Raw genomic sequence first — 22359 nt, 5'->3', positions numbered from 1 at the left:
CTTATTAGCTGTAGGTTTCAAATGGTGCTCAACTCTCATAACTCTCTAACTATCTAGTGACGTTTGTGTCGCCTGCAACTCAATAAATAATTAATAAATCAATTCATAGCATTTAAAGGAAATACAGATGGTGTTAAAGACCCACTTCAATGAAAATTGTGTGTTTGGTGGATTTTTTTTAAAATATATTTTTGTAGCATTTCTCTCATGATGGACCACGTGTATATAAAGAAAATTAATTTTAAATTTGTGTTTCTGAGTATTTCTTTATTTAAATTATTGTAAATCAGGAGCAGATGAAAAAGTACAATTTGAAGCAGTGATGTAGAAGCTACAGTTGGCAGACTCCATTCTGATCCATCCACTTGTAGATGACTAGATCCATGAACGTATTTGTTTTCAAAACTGTTGCTCGCATTTTAGTTGCACCGGTAATGTTAGGTCAGGGGTGTGAGGGGCTGTAAGCTAGAGGGAGAGAGTGTAAACACAGGGATAATGGGGAAAAGGGTCAGGCTCACTCTGTGCCACCAGTCCCGTCCACTACTTAAAGGTGAATTTCTGATAAATTCCTGCCGTTCTGCAGAATCTATGTCCTGGAAAACGACACAGAATTTAGCTAAAAATGGCTTTGTCATAATTAAAATAAGTTTTTGAAATAGATCAAAGTTGATTGGAGTGGGACTTTAAAGGAAACACAAATGGTGTGCTACACTAACATTTTGCTAGATGATTTTGGCTTTTTGTCCTAATCTGAGTTCTGAAGTTTTTGCAAAATTTGTGTTCATGTGAACCTTTCTTTTGTCTTCTCAATACATTTAAACTGCAAACCGCAACATTTGGTTAAGTGAACAACTAAGCAAATGCAGGGGTTCCAAGGATGTGGTGTGCATTTGTGTGTTGCAGACACAATAGTTTGTTCCTCATGGTGGTTTGTCTACCTCCAAACAGCACCTCTCTCAGGCCCCTTTGATCTGAACACTGAACCTGCCCTGCTTTCCCAAAGTGAGACAGGCAGCTCTATGATCCTCTAAACAACTTGTGTGTGAGCGCCGATCTGAGTGGATGCGCACACGTGCACGCATACTTTAGTCTGTGTGCTGGTACTCCGCAAATCTTTTTAATGCTTAAATAAAGACTCAGTTTTTCACCGGAGACATCACCCCAGTGTGTGTCTACGGGGAGCTGAACTGCTATTGAGCTTTCTCTATTCTGCAGGCCTGATAAAAGCATTGCCACAGTTCAGACACCAGCTCAGCAATTCATATAGACAGAGCTGAAGATGAGCCATAAATCATAGAACAAAGTGAACAGCCTCTTTCTCCCCCTCTTTCCCTCATACTCTTCTGTGTGAGTGCTATGCCTCACTTGTGACCTTCCCTCTTCTTTCTCCTCCATGTTTGTATTGTTGCAGCACTCCTACTTCATCGCCCCGGATATCAATGGACTGCCAACTATCCCTGAGAGTGTAAGTGTTCATGGAAAGGCAAAGAATTGGAGACTGAGGAAGATAAAGAATGATCCCTCCCTTATAGAGTGTACAACTGTGCCTCTAATCGTTTTTAATCTTCCACACATGTCACCGTTTGAAATTATTACATCATCCTCTTGTTTCTGGTTTATCTCCTGCAGTGCTGCTGCTTTTAATGTTGAAGTTCAATGATTAGCTTAGAGGATTTAAACTAAGCGCTCGTTCTTTGTTGAATTCTGTAGCTAAATGTGAGTGAAGTAAATGACATTTATTAATCTTAGAAATCAAATTTGCTTTATAGATGACACTGTCTGATTAATGAAATGAAATAATACGTCGATTGCTTTTTTTCCCTTAAAAAAAAAGTATGATGGTTTCTGTAGAAATAGAAGTCTACTTGAACCAGAACTCTGTGTCTCTCTTTGGAACACTCTGGCACTCATACTGTCTGTATCATTGACATTTTGCTGTAAGCAAGCTGTGCTTGGACAGTTTGTTATATACCTGAATATCTCTGTTCCTGTCTGTCTGCAGAGGAATCTGACAGAGTACTTTGTGGCTGTGGACATCAACAACATGCTCCAACTCTATGCCAGCATGCTCCATGAGCGGCGCATCATCATTACCTCAAGCAAGCTCAGCACTGTGAGTCCATTTCCTTCAAGTCCTCCTCCCAGCTGCAGACGCTTTCTGCAGTAGATCTGCCAGCACACAGCTAAAAATCTTTGTTTTAATTCTGACTCCAAATCACGCTCGTCAAAGGCAATTAGTATTCCCGACTTTTTATTTTATCCTTACATCTTTTTAAAATTGTTTTCTGTTTGTTGATATTAATCTTAACGATATAAAAAAGTGTAACAACTCTTAATCCCCCCCGACTTGATATTGCGAAATGACCTTTTTACCACCTTTTTAAAACTGCTGTAACTTCTGTGTCAAAGTATTTTTCTCTGTAAAACCTCAAAAAAGGTGTGGAGTGTGAGGCAGATGCTGATTCACTGTCAACAAATAAATCATGCTAGTCTGTGTCCTGGAGAAAGTTCAGGGACTTTGGCTTTAGTGCTACAAGAAAATACCAATTATTATTTTGGTCTAATTTTTATAACCCTTTTAATTTTAGAATACATAATAGATTTTTGTGATAACATTTTTTAACCTAGTCTTTTCTCATGTTCTGGTAATTCTCATTTTTATCAGAGTGATGTAGAAAAGATTTTCTACATAAAGCTTTTCCTGTAGTCTCACTTCTTTTGATCTATTTTAAAGGGTTTCAAGTGGTGTTTTAGTTATGATTATGCAGTCTTTAGCCAAAATTTTAAAAAGCTGAGTCATATTTTAGAACATAGTTTCTGCAGAACGGCAGTAGTTGATCAGAAATTCGTCTTCAAGTTGTGAGTGGAATTGAAAGTGTGGAGTAAGCAGGCCCCCATTTCCCAGCCATCCATGTGTTTACACTTTCCCCCGCTAACAAAGATGTCCATGGATCTATTTGTCTGCAAATGGATGCATCTGAATGGAGCGGCGCAGGGAGCTTGTGGCTCACCGATTGTCACATCTCCGCCACTGCTACAAGCTTTTGCCAATGGCCTTTATTCATCTGGTCCTAATTTACAACGATTTAAACAAAGAAATACTCAGAAATGCATTTTTAATTGGAACTTTCTTTATAAATGCCCTCCATAGTGAGAAAAAAAGCCCCAAGAACATGTTAAAAACACTAAAAACACAATGTTAGTTGGAGTGGGTCCATGCTCAGCATAAAAAGTATGCATTTCTTACAAATAGATAATTTGTAGTTGATAGTTCCTTCAGTGTGATGGGTTTTAACAATCTGTGAAATTCAATTTATAGATGTATCACATAGCTCTGTGTTTATGTAACTGCAATGTATTGATGTCCAAAATGCTCTCAATTATCACTTATAACATGCCCAAGCTGTCCCAACTGATTCAAATCCGCTTTTTCCTGTCTGCTCATATGAAGGAGGAAATCTTTGTGTGTCTTTCTCCCCCTTTACCTCCCTCTGCTCCTCATTCCATCTCCTTTTCCGTTATCTTTGCGGCGGATGAGGCAGAGCTGAATGTTTATGACAGATGAGATGGGAGAGGGAAGTGATGTCATCCAAGTTCTTTCTGTATCTGCGGTGTAGCTGCTCCTGCCGTCCTATCAACAAGTTTGCTGAACACTTAACAGCCAGGGGGTTGTTGTGGTGTTGGCTGCAGGAGGGAGCAGTTCCCAAGGTCTCCCACAGGAGCTATAATCAGGAGGAGCTGAAAAGATTACTCATCCCTCTGAGAATTGCACCTGTCTCCCCTCAGCTCCTCAGACGGGCAGCTCTGAGGGTTTTCACAGCATCCTGTGACATAAACAGTACATGATGTAAATGATCAGACTCTGAGGTCAGGGTGTTTTTCTTTTTAGCTGGTAGAGGTGGATGGAGGTGATTTTTGACTGTGATTTACAGTTTTCTGGCGCGCCAAGACAAATCGTGCCTTGTTTTTACAACAAATATATGCCGACAGGATATTTTAGGAGCCTCTCTTCCAGACCTTTACCTTTGTGAGCCTTTTATCCTGTGCAATTCTTCAGTCAGTCATCTATCCATCTATCTTCCTCATGGAGACCTGTTTTGTTTTGGTTCCTGTGCGATATATGCCAGGCACTGGAGTACAAAGGTATTTTCACATCCCCACAGGGATTACTTGCAGACCCAGTGTTATTACAGCTCCTCTGATGTGTTATTTTTGCTGTTGAGGCAGATTGACCTCTTAAGTTCGAGTGAAAATGGCTGCCATAATTCTTGCGTATAAATACGGACTCATTAGCCACACCACTGTCATGTGATCAAACACCTTAAAGAATTAAAGTTGTGTAATTGATGTCAAAGTTTGCATGAGTGTTTGCAAAAGTGGGTGTGAGCAGTTTCTGGATGGACAGGTAGTATTTCTGTAATTCTCGGTCTTGTTAGTATCACACAGCTATTTTTTGCCTTCCCTGCGTGTGCAAATTTATGTAGTCTGTCTGCACTGAGCGGCACCTGCGATGGAGGCTCCAGTGAAGCCAGCACGGTGGCTGCCTCTCACAAGCGGTCGAAAGCAAAGAAATAAATCATGACCTCACAACAATGCGTCGGTTGACTTATGGCTGTTTTGTGACCGAAGTGAACGATACCACTGTTTCTTAAAAAGCTGCTTTGCGGTGGTGCGGGGGCGGGAGCCACTCAAGCGTGCAGCCTTGTCATAGGCCCGTATAATGGGGTTGTATCGGCCCTTCTTCTAACTAGTCAGTTGGGAGGACCCTCGCCACCCCCTGTGTCTTTTATCTGCCGAGGCCCCCCAGCTTTTAAGACCAGCCTCAGCCCAGCCTATAGCCCAAGCTCTCACAGTCTGGCCCCAGCGCTGGCTGACAGCAGCCCTCTCATCAGGCTGTCAGGGCCTATGCTAACAAGGAGCTATCCATCCACCGTGCCCTAGAGTGCCAGCTGTCTCTCTGTTTCCAGCTTTTTCGTCTGTTGTTCCTCTCCTCTCTTTCCTCTGCTTCTCTCTGCCTGTCTCATTTCTCTCCATCTTAGTTATTCTTTCTCTATGACATGTTATTTTCCAACCATCAATCTCTCACTCGCTAGTTACACCACTTTTTCTTTCTGAGTTTGCCTCCCTCTTCCTGGGATTCTTAATGCATCTCTCTGTTGTTGGGCATCTGCAGTACATCAGGACATCATCCTTCTCCCCCTCCTCCCTCAACACATCCTCCTGCTTGTCCTCAGCAGACTTAACTCTTCCTCGTGCCATGTTTCTTGAGGTGCCAGTTGTGTTGCCGAAGCCGTGTATGTGCGAGTGTTCACACAGAGGGTGTTTGTGAGTTTTTTTCTTTACAGGGAATCAGGCTGCATGTACCGCCTGCAACTACAGGTGTTTGTACCTTATGCTTTCTGCCGGAGACTGAATTGTTGTTTTGCTGCGTAGGAGGCCAGGTGTTAGTTGTTACCTGAACTGTCCTGCGTGGCCTCTGCTGGTGCCACCTACCTGTTTGTGGCACAACTGCATGTAATCAGGCCTGACACCAACGTTTGTCAACAGAGAAAGCAGCAGAGCGTGGGTAATTGGTGACTTAGACAGCATGTGGAAGAGAGGAGACCGACGACAACACAGCATTAAAGTAACAGGATAAATGAGGATGATGTAGCAGTGGACAGCAGGAGGAGAGCAGGAAAACAAAGAAATGAAAACTTTTGGGGGGGGGGGGAATCCATCTGAAAGAAGAATTTGGAGAATATGTGTCGAGAACAAAAGTCAACTTGTAAGCCAAAAAGTGTTCAATAAGAACACTTGTTAGGGTCACATATCATTGTAGATGTACATATTGTAGATTGTAGATATTTGCAAAAAAACGATTGTTTTGAATGTTATAATAAGCCATGAAAGACTGGCTAGACACAACTTCCATTTTAATTCCTTATAAAACACTGACAATGGAGATTTTAGGATTTAACATTTTTCGTTGTCGATGCAAAGTTTTATTTATTTATTTCTTTTTTGTCTGAATGGAAAAGCTCTTTTTTCCAATATGAGCTGTTCATCGTAAACAGATTGGAATGAGCCGCCATGGATGGGAACCAGTTTCATGCTGGTTGATGCAAAGACTCCTGAGGCTGCTGCCTTAAGTCCCAATCATTTACTTGTGGTGCCATTGTGGCTCAGTATGACCATGGCTAACATGGTCGAAAGTTCATCGGGAATGGATTGTTGTTCACCTTTCGGCACATTCCTTCAAGGGTCGCCACAGCAAAATCAGTTTTTCACCAATTTGCACCGATGGTTTGGCAGATTTTTACTTTAGATGCCCTTTCTGGCACAACCCTGTATTTTATCCGGGCTGTGGACCAGCACAGGGAGACACAGACTTGGTCCCCCCCTAGTGGCTAAATTGTTAGGCAGTAGTGCAAAGGCTCTTGACCAAGGACCCACTCTGGATGAAGCTCATCTCTGCCCCCTGAGATTCAACCCCTGGTTTTCCAGGTTCGAGTCCTGCGCTTAACAAACTGAGCTGTTCGACCACTCATGAAACATCATTGGGTTTAACATGTAAAAACTGGAAGTCCTGTTAACAGGATTCAGTCAGTGTTTGTTGTCTAAAATCAATGAAATCACCCTGTCAGTGTCCCTTCAGATTTTTACCTCAACCCTTCTATCAGTCCGTGTGGATTATGAAATGTAATTGGTATTATAACATGAAACGTGTTAAATTATACACCGTGTCTCCTGGCAACACTATAAAGTTAAAGTTGAAAATTTAGAGGTTTTCTGTTGTATTAGGTGTGAATTTCTTTTTTTTTTCTTTTTTTTTTTAAAAGGTCATTGTTCTCCTGTGGGGTTAGGGTTAACCCTTCCTGCAGGAATAGACGGAACTAAATTTTTAAAAAACATGGAATTATCTTAGAAGATTTAGAAATGTTTAAAAAAAAAACTAAATATGCTTTTTACAAATTAGTTTTTGAGAAAATATGAATAAAATTAGAGCCAGTTTACAAAGTTTTTCATGGAAAAAAAAAATTGTTATGTAGTTTGTTTTTATATAAACTGAGTTTTGTTGGCAGTTTTCTGTGTGCTACTTGTTTGTTTGCTTATTTATTTATTAATTTATTTAAAGTTACATAGCCATTATTATTTGTACATGGGGGGGCCGTGGGTGGGTCATATGTTTTAACGGAGGGGAGTGGGAACGGTGAAGGGTGGGTTGGGTTTTTACTGTAATATTGTGTGTTTTTAATGTTAAAGCGCTTCGAGCTGCACAAAATGCATGAGAAGCGCTATTTTATAAATAAAGTTTGATTTGATTTGCTGTCCCAAGCCAGATTTACTTTTGAAAAGTACACCAAACACAATGTCTTTTCAGTTCTAATAAAATTGCCCTTATTTTAAAACAAACGATACATATTTTAAATGTCGAGCATTAAAGGAGAATATCTGTTTGCATGTAATTACTAAGTCGTTCTGCCAGACTCAGACCTCCGGCTTGTGCGAGATGCTTTGGCTGTTTTAATCCTCTGCAAAAGTCCTGCTGTAGAAGTTTTTGTTGCTATTCTGGTGGTTGTGAAATTGAATATGAAAGAAGAAGTTTGATAACCCTTAGGCTGCCTGAGATGCTGTAGGTTTGATGAACCCCTTTGTTAGTTCTGCATATTAGTGTGATACATGTACAGATGCTGTTTTCAATAAACAAAAAGAAGAAAATAAGAGTTGGAAAAAAAGAAAAGTGTCGCTTACACAAATATAGAGAAAAATTCAGAATTTGCCTTTAAAAGTTATTCAGACTACTGGATAATAACTGTCCAAGAGTAAAAAGGCTAAGGAAAAACTTTTGACTTATTTATGTTACATTCATTTGATGTTTAAACAACTATGTAAGCCAACTGATATTCAAATTTCTTTTCTTAGAAGTGCATGGTCTGCAACATTAGTGTAAATTATGTACACAACAAACAGCAAGGCTCGTCTTGTTAAAAGGGTTGTTTGAGCTCAGCTTAATTTTAGTTCTACCTCTCTAAATTGTTTAGTTCCAGTTGTTTCTCCTCATTCGTCTTTCCTCTCCAACTTTTGTCTTTTTGTCTGTCTCGTTCCTCCCTGTCCTTCCTTTGGTCTCGCTGAATGTGTCTGGAAGAAACCGTGTTAGTGTGGGCACTTTGTATCTGAGCCGCAGCACACTAAAAAGCTCTCAGGGCAGAACCAAAGACCTTGACTGCTTTTTGAAGCAGGCTGTCGCTGTATAATCGGTTAGCTGCTCTCAGAGGAGGAAGGGCGGGGGGGGGGGGGCGACACACACACATGGTGTAAGAGTCAGGCAGCCCCTCATTACCGGGCAGAGCCTCGGTCCCTGAGGACTGGACCCAGCACCTAATCCTGTATTTGTTCTTGGGGACTGTATCTGTGATTCTCCATTGAATGGAATATTAAGCACCTAGGTCTTTTGTGGAGCGTGTAAGCCATTTGGCTCCACTCATCTATTATTTATCAGCCTGGCAAATATTTTATCAGCCTTAGCCTCTCATGACCCACTCACATGTGACCCCCCCCCCCCCCCCCATGAAGAAAAAAATAGTGGTATGATTTTTTTTTTCTTTTCATTTAATTTCGTTTGTGTTCCGTCTACTTTTTGCCTCGTTTGTTCTTAAACCCGCACAGAGGATTTGTATTAATCTAAATTGTAGAAGCAAATATGCGAGGCATTCCTGTGTAGTTCCCTTCACATTACCTTATCTGCGGCCCACTGCTGTTTCATCTCTGTGGAGATAACAAATGAAAGAAAAGTGAAATCTAGATTTACATTATAAATCATAATCTTAGTTTCGGACTCCCTTCTTTGGCAACTCCCCCGAGCTCAGTCACACAGCCTGAGAAAAAGAGAGCAGAGTATCCTGTTTTCACTTTCAACCTGGGAGTAAATCATGCCAGTTGGGGGGCTCACCTTGAGCCCTAGTGGAGATAATTGGAGTTGGTTAGCGAAGTGTTCTGTGCCATTACCTCCTGGTACCAGCAAATGGCTGGGGCTTGTCTCACACTCTCACAGGAGGAACACACCAGCCTGTTGGCTCTTCATTGTGTGTGTATGCGCACACACATGTGCACATGCATCTACATATTAGTGATCTCTCTTCATCAGGATTTAATGGCCCCACACCATCATTGCTTCACAGGAGGAAGGATGATATGATAGTTCTGATAGTCACTTTTCCACCAAGTGCCTCACTTTTATTTCTTTCATTAATATTCATTGCATTGATTTATTTTCCGAATTAGCGAAAAACAATTGTTTGCCAGAGAAATTAATCCTGACAGGAGCGTGGCACTGTTGTTTTATTTCAAGACAGCAGGAAACGGAAATATGCATATGCAGATACACAGAGCAAGACACCAATTAAATGTTGATTAAGTCTTAAGTATTGTGGGAGTGTTTGTATGAGAGACAATAAGAAAAAAAAACCACATTGTTTTTTTTCCTGCTGATTTGAAAAATGAATGCAGTTAAAAAAGCAGGCAGGGAGGTAGCGGCATGCACGCCAGAACACACGTGAAGTGAGTTTTACAGACATCCAGGCTTGAATTGAGGATGGATGAAGAGGGGTGTGGTCCTCTTCCTCCTCCCCTGGCAGCGATTGTTTTCAGTGACCATGCTCTCCCGCTTTTGGCCGGTCAGTTGTGACACAGTATGTGTCAGCGAGCGGGAGGTCTCCCAGTAGTTGTTGGTGTGTGATAGTGTGTGTCCGCTTCACACATCGACTGTGAAGCTGCAGCGGTATAACAGTGGCTGCTGCTCCGGGGTCCCGGCGGTATTGGCCTAGCCCGCAGTCTCTCTTGGCTAACTCATGTTTCATTCTTTGGCAATTTGCCCTAATGAAGTCCCGCAGGAGCCCCTCAGACCTCTGTTCTCTTTCCATATTTAATCATGTTATTTTAATCTGGGGGATGAGCTAACGCCTCTGTCTCCTGCTCTGTCTGTGTGTCTGTGTGTGTGTGCTGCAGGTCATTACTACAGCAGGCTTTTTATGTGATTTGATGTCAATAGGGGGATGCTGGTTTTAAGACAATGGGAGACAATAGCTTTAATTCACTGTGTAATATTAGTTTAACAATGTCAAAAGCATCTTTGAAAAACCGTGTCATCCACACATGATTGCTTCTCATTATTTGTTGAAAAAGAGGTTAATTATTCCTTTTTTTCTCCATTAATTTTAGTGTGGTAGGAGTTGGGGTAATTCAAATTTCTATGGTTACTGTCGGGCCTTTTTTGGCCCTCTGTTGTCTTGTTGCAGGTCAAGGCAGAAAAGTTCATTTTTTAAGTTCAAGTAATTGTGTATAAAGCAGTCTTGAAGTAATTCTTTGGATGTCTTTCTTTAATGATGTAAGTTTTTGATGCTTAAAGATGAATTTCCACTTTTTCCCTATAATTTTTGTGTTCTTTTCAATAAACTGTATTTAATAGTTTTAATAAAAGCATTTAACTTTTTGAAATAAAATCCATTTCTTTACTTATGTATATTAGATACACTTTTTATATTAAAACATTTTTTTTACAGTTGTAATTATTTTCTTTCCAGTTGTGAAAAGGCAAAACCTAGTTTGAGCATACATGGAGTTTTTTTCCTTGCACTTTTTCCTTGTTTGCACAGTCCTGGTAAGTTTAGCTGACTTTGTGCTCTCTTGATCTCCCTGTAGTTAACGGCGTGTGTCCATGGTGCGGCTGCATTACTCTTTCCTATGTACTGGCAGCACATCTTCATCCCTGTGCTGCCTCCGCATCTTCTGGACTACTGCTGGTAAGGCCGAGCACCTCAAACAGACACGTACACAAAAATGTTTTATTTCTGCGACTCTGTCATTACATTTCTGCACAAACATATATATCAGACATTTAAACAAATACCAGGACGCTATGCAACAGTTACGCATCAAACTCTGCCACTAAAAGGCTCGGCGTAAAGCTGCAGCCACACTTGTTCACACATTCTCCCACTCGTTCTGCATGTTCTTGCGCATACTCCTGTGGTGCGCTTTCTCGACATAATGAAAGGCCTGGATTACCTTGCTCTATATTTCATTCCAGTATTAGCAGCGCTCTCTCATCATGGTAGCTCTCTCAGGGGTTCATTACAACCCATCCAGCGCAAATCCAACAAATCTGAACGGACTTGATTGAGACTGAACGGAGGGCAGAAGTAAGAGCTCATCTACAATCTGCTTACATTCAGGTCAGATCAGTACATGTTTAATGTACATGTGGGGAAGCCGGTGCATATAAAAGGAACTTTTTTTTTTTTTTTTCTCAAACAGTTCATACAGTATGGCGCTTACCACGAGGGACATATCAGCTTAAAGATACTATTCATCACTGGCACTGAAATGTGATTTCCAACCAAGACTCATCATTATCTTATTCAATAAGAGCCGTGTTCTCCATACACCAGTTGCAAAGCTAAATCCTATTAGAAGCTCCACGTGTGTTTGCCAATGCGTGTACAGTTTTTGAAAGTCGCTGCTCTACTAAACTAAAATGAAATTTATAAAAAGATCGCAGCAGCTACAGTACAGAGCCCCGGGCCTGCTGTTTGTTTTTCTGTTACTTTAAGTTGATTACCAGCCTGTGGGTTCTGATTCAGTCTGTCTGGGAATAAATACGCTGAACCCCAAACTACCTGATTATTCCAGCCTTTGTCAACATTATAGACACGGTCCCTGTCAGCACTGTTTTTGATGATGTTATAAAGGAGCCTGGTTGAGGAAATATTAGAATCCAAGATTTCTAAAGCTGCCAATTAAGGAAGGAAGAAAAAATGAATCTTTGATAAAGTCAATCTCTGAATACATCTTTCCCACTTTTGACCTCTAGAGTCAGGAGGTGATTGAGTTTTAACATTTTCCCCTTGTTTCTCCTGAAAGAATTTCTTTTGATGTAGGGAAAGAACTCTTCAAATCTACAACAAACACCTATATCATAGCTGTTACAAATATTCCATTGAATAGATATTTTCTTGAAGTGCACTGTAAGAAAAATACCTTTTTTTTTTTTTTTTTTTTGAGATGGTTTGTGTAGCATGCCCTGTTCCCACTTATAGACGTCCACATTTGTACCTTGGAGCAACCACAGATCCACCTTTGGTATTCAAAATTACCCACTTGGCTTCAACCACAAGCAACAAGCTGTTCTCTTCAGACTGGAGCTCAGTTAACAACCGTCTTGTGTTGTTTAAAATCACATGTTCTGCCCAGAATGTTCCTGCTGAAACACAAAAGCTTACGATTTTTTTGTGAATAAAAACAAACTTTTTCTGGACAAAAAAGGGTGTTTGATGAGTATAAAATTGTACAATGTCAATTTGTTCTTTCACTATGGTTTCTGTGAAATTCCCACCTGTCCAGTGTTTTGATGAGCTTCATGTTTCAGACTTTGTTTTTAACTTTCTCTTAACATATATAAATGCCTGTTATATAAAAGAGAAAAACAAAGCAACACAACAAAAAGGGATAAAATGCACAGAATACATGCATTGATATGTTGTTATGACTACGCTATTATTATTATTCTGCCAGTATTTACGGACTTGTTATACGCTCTGTCCACAGTGCCCCCATGCCGTACTTTGTGGGAGTTCATCTCAGTCTGTTAGAGGTATGTTTTGTGTATTATAAATATATGATCACATATATATAAATACATGTTTTGTTATACTTTTTGTAAATAAATGGAAACAGTTTGAAAAATTAATGTGGTTTCCTTTAACTTAAATCTGATTACTATAGATTAAAGTACTTTCCCCCCCCCAAACATTTATTTACTTTAAATATTTTCTTAAAGGAGCTAAAGTTGTTCCTTTTACATTTCTCTTTCTTTGTGGATTTAAAAGAAGTATAAATACAATTGATCTGCTTTTTCTATTTGCCCCTTTATTTACTTGAGTTGTGTGCATTCTCTTCTAGACATACAAAAGACAAAAGACAAGCTAGAAAGAAAGCCAAAAAAAGAAAACGGCAAACAAAGAGCTTTTTTTTCTTCTTCATTTTTGAACCCGGTGCTGGATAGGAGGCATCAGTACTGCTATTGTTAACGTGTGACGCAATAATGCAAGCATTTGCACATGTGTGTAACTTTTAGTATGTTTGTGTGTGTGTGCCTGTGTAGCTAAGCACACACTTTTAATGCAATGCATACGTGTTCGTTTGCACGCATGTGTGTGTGATATTCGGCTGACAGTTGTGGCAGTGGCAGTATTTATCACACTCTGCATCCGTGACAGACCTTCTTTCCGCCACTACATAATTAGTCCAGATCAGCATGTGAGCCTCCGCTGCACAGGCTGTCACAAAAGTGACAAACTAGAAATTCACACAGGGCGCACCCCCCCACACACACACACGCACACACCTGCCTGCATCCTCCCGCACCATTCTGAAATAATTGTTGAATTTGTTGCCATCAGGATGCTCACAACACAGAAAAGCATCAGTGTGTTGTTGATGCATGGGATTTTGGCAACAGGAAAGTGTCCAAATGTGCCATTTTTCATTTTGTTTTCTTGTTTTTGTATATGTTGAAGTGAAGATGCTTAGATTTTTTTATTTATTTTTTGGTAAATTTAACTTTTCTACATGAAGTTTCTCGTCTTTATACTTAAAGAACTCGAAGATTTGAAAATATCTCCTGAGTTTTTATCTTTCTTTTTTTATTGTTAGTCTTTGTTGTGTAGACAAAATGTGTTTTGACAGCTAAATATGGTCTGCCTTGAAAAGAAAATGCAGAGAATAAAAGAAGCAATCAAGTAATTTGTGACAAATTTTCCCCCCAAAAAATAAATAAATAAATCCTAAAAAATGTAAGATGTTTGTTATTGGGAAAAAAAACGTCTACTCATATTTTGAATATTGTACATTACATTACATTTCTTGTTGCAGAGAGTACGCAGTAGATCACTGGAGGATGTGATCATTCTGAATGTGGACACAAACACCCTTGAGACTCCATTTGATGACCTGCACAACCTGCCGAGTGATGTGGTGAGACACACATGCACAGAAAAAACTTACGTGAAAGTAGTTTTCCTACTCAATCCGCTTTTATTGTCTCCGTACAAATGAAACGAGAAATTAAATTAAATCAAGCAATATTTTCCCCCCTTTATTTTTTTCAAATGGAGCTTCTGTTGCACCAGACACACTCTTTGGTTTTCCAGTCTGATTTCTGCCCACATGCATGCACGCAGAAACACACGCACATCCAGAAACTTGTCAAAGTATGGCTGTGTCCCCTCCCCACATCATTAATGACTGCAGTTCTGGCTCCTCAGATTGTGGCTGTCTAAAGTAAACTCCCGTTGCGTCGTATGACGCTTGAAGGCAAACAGCATTCCCCAACCATCAGAGGCTTGTGGGAAAATGTGAAACTCCCTTCCCTTCATCTCCATCCATTCTAATCATTATTTCACAAAGTCTTGCGTTTCTGCCTGCCCACTGGCACGTTTCTGAGAACGGGAGATGGGAGGAGGGAACAAGGCAGGGAAAAGAAAAGAAAAGACAGAGATGGGGGATTTTGTGGGGGGAGAGAGTGGGAAGAAAGGGGCCAATTACCAGTGTGGGCAGTGTAGCCACCTGCCAGCGCATCATCTCTTTAATTAATGGAGCACCGGCGTTGGTCAGTGCTGCAGGAAGCATCGCCACGGCGTCAGGGTCACTCACACGTGTACACACATTCACACACTTCCACAGCCAAAAAGGAAGAAAAAAGAAAAAAAAACAACAACCAGACGTGTTTGTCTCTTGTCTTTGTCAAAGCAGGAATCTGTTTGTTTATTTAGTCTTCACAGTGTGTGCATTAAAGCTCCTCAGTGAGGCACTGAGATCCCAGCTGAGGCTGTGGATGCTCCATTACCCACGCTGCTCACACTGTGTACTCAGGTTCCACCAACTACTGGACGCCTGCCTCGCCAGCAGTACATAATTCAATCCACTGCCCAGCAGACCCCAGGCCTGCTCACACTCCCACACTTCTCTGGTTCTCCTGATGTTCTTTCTGCACCGACTGCAAGCACGTCTGAATGCCTCGGTCTTTTCCACACTTTGCTATATACTTTTTTTGCCGACTTTCAGTTCTGCCCGCCTGCCTTATTGCTTCCCTGACTGCTCGGGTTTCGTGGCACCTGTCTGCCTCCTTGTCTTTCTCTCACTGCACTTCCCGCCAGCCCGGACGTTTCCTGCGCCCGCTGTTTGCACTCCTTGCTGCTTCGCCTGCGTGTCTGTCTGGATACAATACCTTCTTCTCACCTCCTACCTGCGAGTTTTCTGCACCCAGGGACTGAAAGCCTAAATTAAATTGCAAACTGAGTTTGTCATAAAAAGAGTCTGAGCTTTTGAAAGGCGACAGAGAGAAAAAGTCTTTGTCTTTGCTGTGTGATAAATTAAGTGGCAGGCTCAGTGCCTTTTCTCTTTGATCCCCCACTCACCAATTTTTCCTGACTAATGACAGAACATAGCCCACATATCATGTCAAATTATACCACCTGAAACTTCCCTTGCATTAATATATTTATCAGAACAAATTGTTATTATTGTTGATTTTTATTCCTATTCAGATTTTTTCTCCTCCTGTCGTCTTTTATCTTTTCACTGGAGCTGGTAGATTAATAACAAAGCGAGCAGGTACTAATTGAGAGGAATTCCAGGTCTCTTGTTAGTTTGCTTGTTAGTGAAGAGGACACGCCACATGGCATTTGATGTTGCTGTTTACACACAATAAGATGTTTGAGGCTTTGTGCATCATGTCGAGCTGGAGCCTAAAATCATGATTAAATGCTGAGCGACTCTCTGTTGGGGCTGAGCTGCTGCATGTCGTTTCTGAGCTGCTAAAACCAGCCGTCTGATTCTCGCCGGCTACACTCTGGTGTTCACACTCAAGACCCGAAACAAAATGATTTTTCTTCCTTTAACATTTTACAATCCGTTTGAATGGATATATAAACATTAGATGGATTGAAAGGGGAAGGCCGCTGGCTGTGAGGGGAAAAACAAAGCCCTCCGATGTTGATTTAAACAAACCTTTTAGAGATCCTTCTAATTATGGCGGTGCTGACTGTGAGTGCATGTGGACTTCATTACGTGGCTTGGCTTGACCAATGGTCGTGCTTTTAGCAGGTTCAGAGTTCACAGTTGTCCTGAATTAGTCGGCCTCTTTTAGACGGGACCCCTGCTTCAGCTCCACAAGTGCCCGCCCCTTAACGGCCTTTTCCCTCTATTTCACACATAATATTTCACATTTATTGACTATTACAAATCCTACCAAGCCAGTAGCGGTTCCGTTCAGCAAAACTGAGACAGATCTAAATAAGGGGGTAATTGTTAACTGATCAAACAGGATACAGAAATCTTCTCAGGGCAGGATTTGACATTTTTAATGGGAAATGTCACAGGATCAAAGGTCCCATGTTAAGTGTGATTTGCTCTGGATTTCTGTTTTAAATACTTCAGGCAGGTTTTGACATTGAAAATAAATTAATTATACCGAACTCTTTAAATAGCTGTTTTTACAATTCTCTCCTAATTACTGTTTATAACTTACAGAATACTAATTGTATTTCATGTTTAAAGAAAATCCTTTCTTTTCCCTCTTTTTGTGTGGATCAAGGACATCCCTTATTTTTGTTTTGTTTGATTTTAATCTATTTTTAATCTTTTTCATGTTCTCGGAAAACACAAGGTATTTTTAACTTTGGCAATACATTTCTCCTACCTGAAAGGGTAAAAGTTTCGTTAGTTTTGTTCATTGATGTTAATCTAACGGAGAATGTGCTTTTCTCAGTGCAACCGATGTGTTGACAAGCACACAGAAGAAATGTGTAAAAAAAAAAAAAACTAAACAAAACTATAGTTTTTCCCCAGTAGATCACAGTATTTGTTCCTTTTTTGTGCAAACTGTATTTCTTCTCCTGCACGTTGTGCAGATAAAGTTATAATTGACTTTTGCTTGGAGAAGTTGTTTACCCTGCTAGTCATTAAAGGTAACCCAAGAATAGCAAATTAGGAGTCTGTTAATTCAGAAAACAAACAATGCGGTCCTGAATCAGTTTTTTTTTTTTTCTTCTTCTTATTTGATCCTGACAATTGATCCAAACCAATGACGGGATTTTTTTCATGTATTATTCCTTCTTTGCCGCATATTCAAGGTAAGGTGCTCCAGTGCAGCTTACATCTTTATTTTCAGATACTGTCTCCCTCACATCACAGCCTAATTCCTTCTATTCTCCTCCTCTCCGCGTCTCACTACTTTGCTGACACCGTGTACCTATACATTCTTAGCCTTCGCACATTTGATCATTTGTATTCCCAATCAAGGGGGGAATTTACAGCATACACTCCTACTTCCTGTATTTCAAGCCTGCATTTGGAGGTTTACAAATGAATGAGGGGGTTGAGGTTGTGTCTGTGTGCCTCTCCTGAGATCACCTGGCACACTTAATCAAACATTGCAGCTTTAATTTGGAGCTCAGTTCCCAGAGAACAACATCTACAGTAGGGAACAGCAGGCAAAACTCACTCTCTCTCTCACACACACACACACACACCTACGCCCCGGCGGCCAGGAATTTTCTTCACATTTAGTTCAGCTGGAAACTTTTCCTACTCTGAGATTTTTAGTTTGTCCACCAGTTCCTCTTTCAGTTCAGATGAGGCCAATGCATTTTAGTGGGGCCTTTACGGTGAAGCAGAGCCACTTCCACAAAAGCAGCTGACTAAAACTGAGCGTGCTCGGTCCCGGAAGTGATATTGCTCCACCTCACTTACATTACCAGAGAGCATTCAGTCTGTGTAAAGACCGGCTCATCGGGAAAACCACTGCTTTAATATTTGTGTACTGCGTACCAATGTCATAATCTACTCTTGTGCAGGGATGTTTGAAACGGAGCTGCGTAGTGAGAAGCCTTTCATTTTACTCCGGAGTTTAAAAGCTGCACTTGATTTTTGCTACCAGTTGCAGTTCTGCCATCGGTTCAGGCTGGATAAGAAAAAAAAAAAAAAAAAGGAAAGCAGCAACACCCACCGCGATAGTTATTGAAGCAAGAGATGACATTTAGCTATAGTTAATTATGTATGCAAAACTCAGCTGCTCAGAAGCTATAAGAGGTCAGCTTGACAAAGTTAACCCCACATCGGGGAGATTCTCATATTATAACACACACACAAGAACTTCTCCGTAGTTTTTTTTAATTCCTCTTCATTTCAACAATGCACTATCTTTAATGCACCCAAAGAGCTTAACAATTGTATTTTTAGCTCCCTAATTTTTTTGTAATTTATAATAATTATACCTCATAAGAGTATTAAATGACTCCTCCCCACCAGTTAAAACAATAGTCTCTGCTATTGTGCAATTTTACTAAAAGAAAAAAGGTTAATTGAAAGAAAAAAATATGTCTGGCATTTATTTTTAATTCAATGAATGGTTCTATAAATTGCAACCCGTATGATATTTGTGTGTCAGTACATTTGTGGTTGTTAGGAGTGTACTGTTTTTCTGTTCTTTGTTCAGATGTTTGTGTCTGTGTCTGTGTTGGTGCGCCTGCCATGTGTGTAGACTGCAGCACATCAAAAGAAAGTGGGAGATTTTCATAACTATTTTTTTCTTTGTAGTTCTTTAATTGCGTCCCCATGGCTTTCTTTCCCTGGACAGAATCTTAAACAAAACACTCTTTTTGTGAGGAGAGAACTCAACTTTTTATTCATTTTTTTATAACAACAGACAAGTGTCGGGGTCATTATGTGGGTGAGGCTTGCCAGGCTGAATTTCATACATATATATATATATATATATATTCTTTTTTTTTTTTTTACACAGAAATTCTAAATATATAGTTAGCATTTCTGTGTAGATTATTTTTTCTTTGAGATACTTAAAGTTTTTTTTGTGCTTTATTTATATTTTATCAGCCCATTTTATTTTAATATCTATCATTTTAACACCACTAAAGTAGGCCGAATGCAGTTTTCTTGGATGACTCCAAAGTGTTTTAAATTTTAAAAATACACAGAAAAAATGTTTTTAAATTTCAGTGAATTTCTAATTAAATGTCTGTATGTTTATAAAACAGACTTTTTACTTAAAATTCTACAGAACTTTTATCCTAAATCTTTTATTTAATCTTTTAATTTTACATAACCTCCCCATAAACATTTAGGCACAGTCATGTTTTGCATTCACTGGTCATATTTAAGAGTTAATTTGCTGTTAACTTGTGACGGTCCACTTTCTTTATTAAATTTAAACCACATTTCCCTGCTGGAGGGACATTTTATACAGTGAGGGTTCTGCACATGCTTTTGTGTTTTCCTCTTTTCACTGTTTAGTTTGGCATCTTATGTTTTCAAATATGCTAAACTCAATGATGGAAAATATTTTCCACCTATGTAAAGGTGTTGATTTATTTAATGTAAATCATAATTTTTCTGATACAATTTTAGATGTCACAAAAATGAGCCTATGATCACATCCAATTTGGGATGAAATTAGTCAAATAAATCATAATCATATTTTAAAAAATACATCTAAATCTTGTATGTATTATTTAAAAAAGGCAATTTTATCATGTTAACTTACAAAGTGCAAATAAAGCAAGAATTTACTGCAGTTTGTAGTATTGTTAATTGAATTACACAATATGTATGGCCAAAAAAAAAGAAGAAAACTTTTTTTTTTAAATATTAGCAGCAACTTAAAAAAAATCCATATTGCAGCAGGTTTGTAGAAAGTGTCTTTTTTTTTCTCTTTTTCTCTTTTTTTTTCTTTGCAGTGCTGTTTTTCATTTGGATTATTCACTTATTATCTAAAAACAACAAATTTTATTATCACACGTTTGTTCACTGGTTGGAATAAGGGTGGAATAAGGATGTGTGAACAACATTTAACAGTAACTTTAGTATTATCACCTTTATAATCCCTTCAAGAGAACCTGCCTGAACAGTTACTTTCTATTTATTTATTTATTTCTTTGTTTGTTTATTTAACAGGGACAGGGCAGATTAAAAGTATTATTGCAATCCGCCAGAATTAGCCCAGAGGACTATTTTTCATCTTTAGTCCCCAGACAGGTTTAAAATTGTCAACCTAAAAACCTCAATGACAATATTAACAATGTTGCGTATATAACATATTGCATTTTTTAACAATTGTGAGTGCAAAAGAAAGAAGCTGTACAGTTTATTTCTAAAGTTCTAAAGTTTTTTGCTCCATTCAAACTAAATTTAAAATTAGAGATTAAAAGATGTCTTAAAGCTGAACCTCAATATTTGGATCTTTATGGAGAGAAAAATCCTTTCTCAGTTATTCTTAAGCATCTTTTTCTAAAGTTTAACCTCAGTATTTATACACCAATCTTTGCATGATAAGCTCTTTCAGAACTATCATTTTATCATGTTTCCAAGATCTCTAAGGTGATTGATTGATTTTACTTTTATTTTCAAACACTAAATAAAATAGTTCAATTGCAGTATTAACATGATTAACAAAATGGGATGAAGTGGGTAGAGGAAAAGTCGTATTCATTCCTACCCCTTCAAGTGGTTCAATGATATGGATCTAGAAACTACATTTTTCCACTTGCATTTTTACGTTTGCATTAGAGCCATTAATAAGTGTGTGAGTGCAGTGAGGCCCGGTACGTCCATTCACACACAGACGCCCAACGTCACCTACAATAGGATGATCCCTTACAGTCAGACAGGGATCATCATTGCACCTGCTAATTACCATTTCCAGCTGGAGAGTTAAATGGAGATCTGTTCTATGTGCGACCTTTGACCCCATGCTCTTTATGTGACACACTTCAAGCCCTGTTTGGGCTGTCTGGGCCGGGCCTTAATGAGGCCCCATGTCTGCCCTCTGTGGGCTGTGCGCCTTGGATGCCCCGCTTTCATCCTCGACCATCTTCCCTTGATGTAAATTGAAAAGATCACAGCTATGGGGAGAAGACCTGTACTGGAAAGGCCTCTCTGCATAGATTATGAATATCATAACTCAACTGTTTTTTTTTTTTTCTCCATCTCCCTCAGCCACCCACTCCCCTCTCTCCTTCCGCCACCCCTTCCCTGCACAATGCTATAGTTCTAATTGGACCCAATGGGGGAGTCTCTGGCTTTGATCTCATCACCGCCACTGTGACTTTACACTAAAAAATGTCACCGCCAAATAGGGTTATCACCTGTAGAGCCTGGCCTTCCTCTGATGCCTGTACGCATCTCGTTAGCTTCACTCAAACTGTAGAAGTTAATTAGTTTGACAGAGCCATTATCGTGGAGGCATACCTGATGATTGTAGCGTAGGCGCCATATTCAAACTCCAATTACTTGGTACACATTTATTTTTTGCGTCGGGGAATGTGAATGAGCGCACCTTGAAGTGTGCTTTGATTTCTATTAGCTCAGATGATGTTTGTTCCAATCCACTACCACTATTTGACTTGCTATACGTGGCAGTTTAATTAATCATTAAGCACGACTAAAGTAGTGTATTTTTTCGTAGTGCTTCTCATGCATACACTTTAAAATCATCACTCTATTGCCCATTTTTGGTGAGACTGGGAAGCAGGAGCAGTGATTGTGTCCCAGCCTCATTAAAAAGCGTTTGCCACTGGAGTGCTCTCACACGTTCAAAGCTGCTGTATAGAAGTTGACTGTGTGCAGAGTAAACTCTGCTATCCCGTCTGCTCTGACAGTCTTTAGGGTATGCCTCCCCCTCTTAGACTGACATTGTGTTCGCTTTGATTCCCCCCCCCCCCCCCCCCCCCCACACACACACACCAAAAGAAGAAAAAAAAGAGTTTAATGATTGCAAGGATAAAAAAAAAAATCACTGGAAATGCACATAAACATGAAATATTAATTCCAGAAAGGGCTTTACATAAACATAAAAGCATTTAGCGCAATGAGTGAATATGGAGATGACACTTGTTAATTTAACAGTGATAAACTTTTTGTTTGATGCCTGGAACATTTACAATGGCAGAACAGGGACGTAGTGGAGAGTGAAGAAAGCCCAGGGGAGCAGAATCAACACAGTTCATTTTGTGTTTGTCCCAGTTTAACACTGCCAATCTTTTCCTCTCACTTTCCTCCTTTGTCTCTTAGCCTGCCCTCTAAGAGCTGTGCTCACACTTTGCTTCTCCTCCCCAAAGTCTTGCAGACAGACTAATTGCTGATACCAGACTGTGATATCAGTCTAACGTTTGCAGCTTCACAGCGTGTTGCATCTGGCCACCTCTGATTGAAACAGACCTGGTTTGGAGTTTCACTACGCTGCACAGGATCTGCGGTCAATTATATTTAGGAAGGCTCATATTTTCGGTTGCTCTCTTTCCTCTT

General features: G+C 39.8%; 1 protein-coding gene across 5 annotated transcripts in view; it reads left to right on the top strand.

Annotated features, from left to right (window-relative positions):
• The window catches only part of dennd1b (DENN/MADD domain containing 1B), a 105806-nt gene that overhangs the window by 56451 nt on the left and 26996 nt on the right, over nt 1-22359 (top strand). For all 5 annotated transcript variants that reach the window (XM_011474043.4, XM_078945883.1, XM_011474042.4 and 2 more), the window contains 5 exons: nt 1412-1465; nt 2003-2113; nt 10681-10781; nt 12586-12631; nt 13912-14013. In XM_011474043.4, coding sequence (XP_011472345.1) covers nt 1412-1465; nt 2003-2113; nt 10681-10781; nt 12586-12631; nt 13912-14013 — 414 coding nt within the window. The remainder of the gene's footprint in view (nt 1-1411; nt 1466-2002; nt 2114-10680; nt 10782-12585; nt 12632-13911; nt 14014-22359) is intronic.

This window comes from Oryzias latipes, chromosome 4 (assembly GCF_053564925.1).
Source record: "Oryzias latipes strain Hd-rR chromosome 4, Olatipes_Hd-rR_3.1".
Classification (NCBI taxonomy): Eukaryota; Metazoa; Chordata; class Actinopteri; order Beloniformes; family Adrianichthyidae; genus Oryzias; species Oryzias latipes.
The sequence above is the reverse complement of the archived record's forward strand: the minus strand, read 5'-3'. Positions and strand labels throughout refer to the sequence as shown.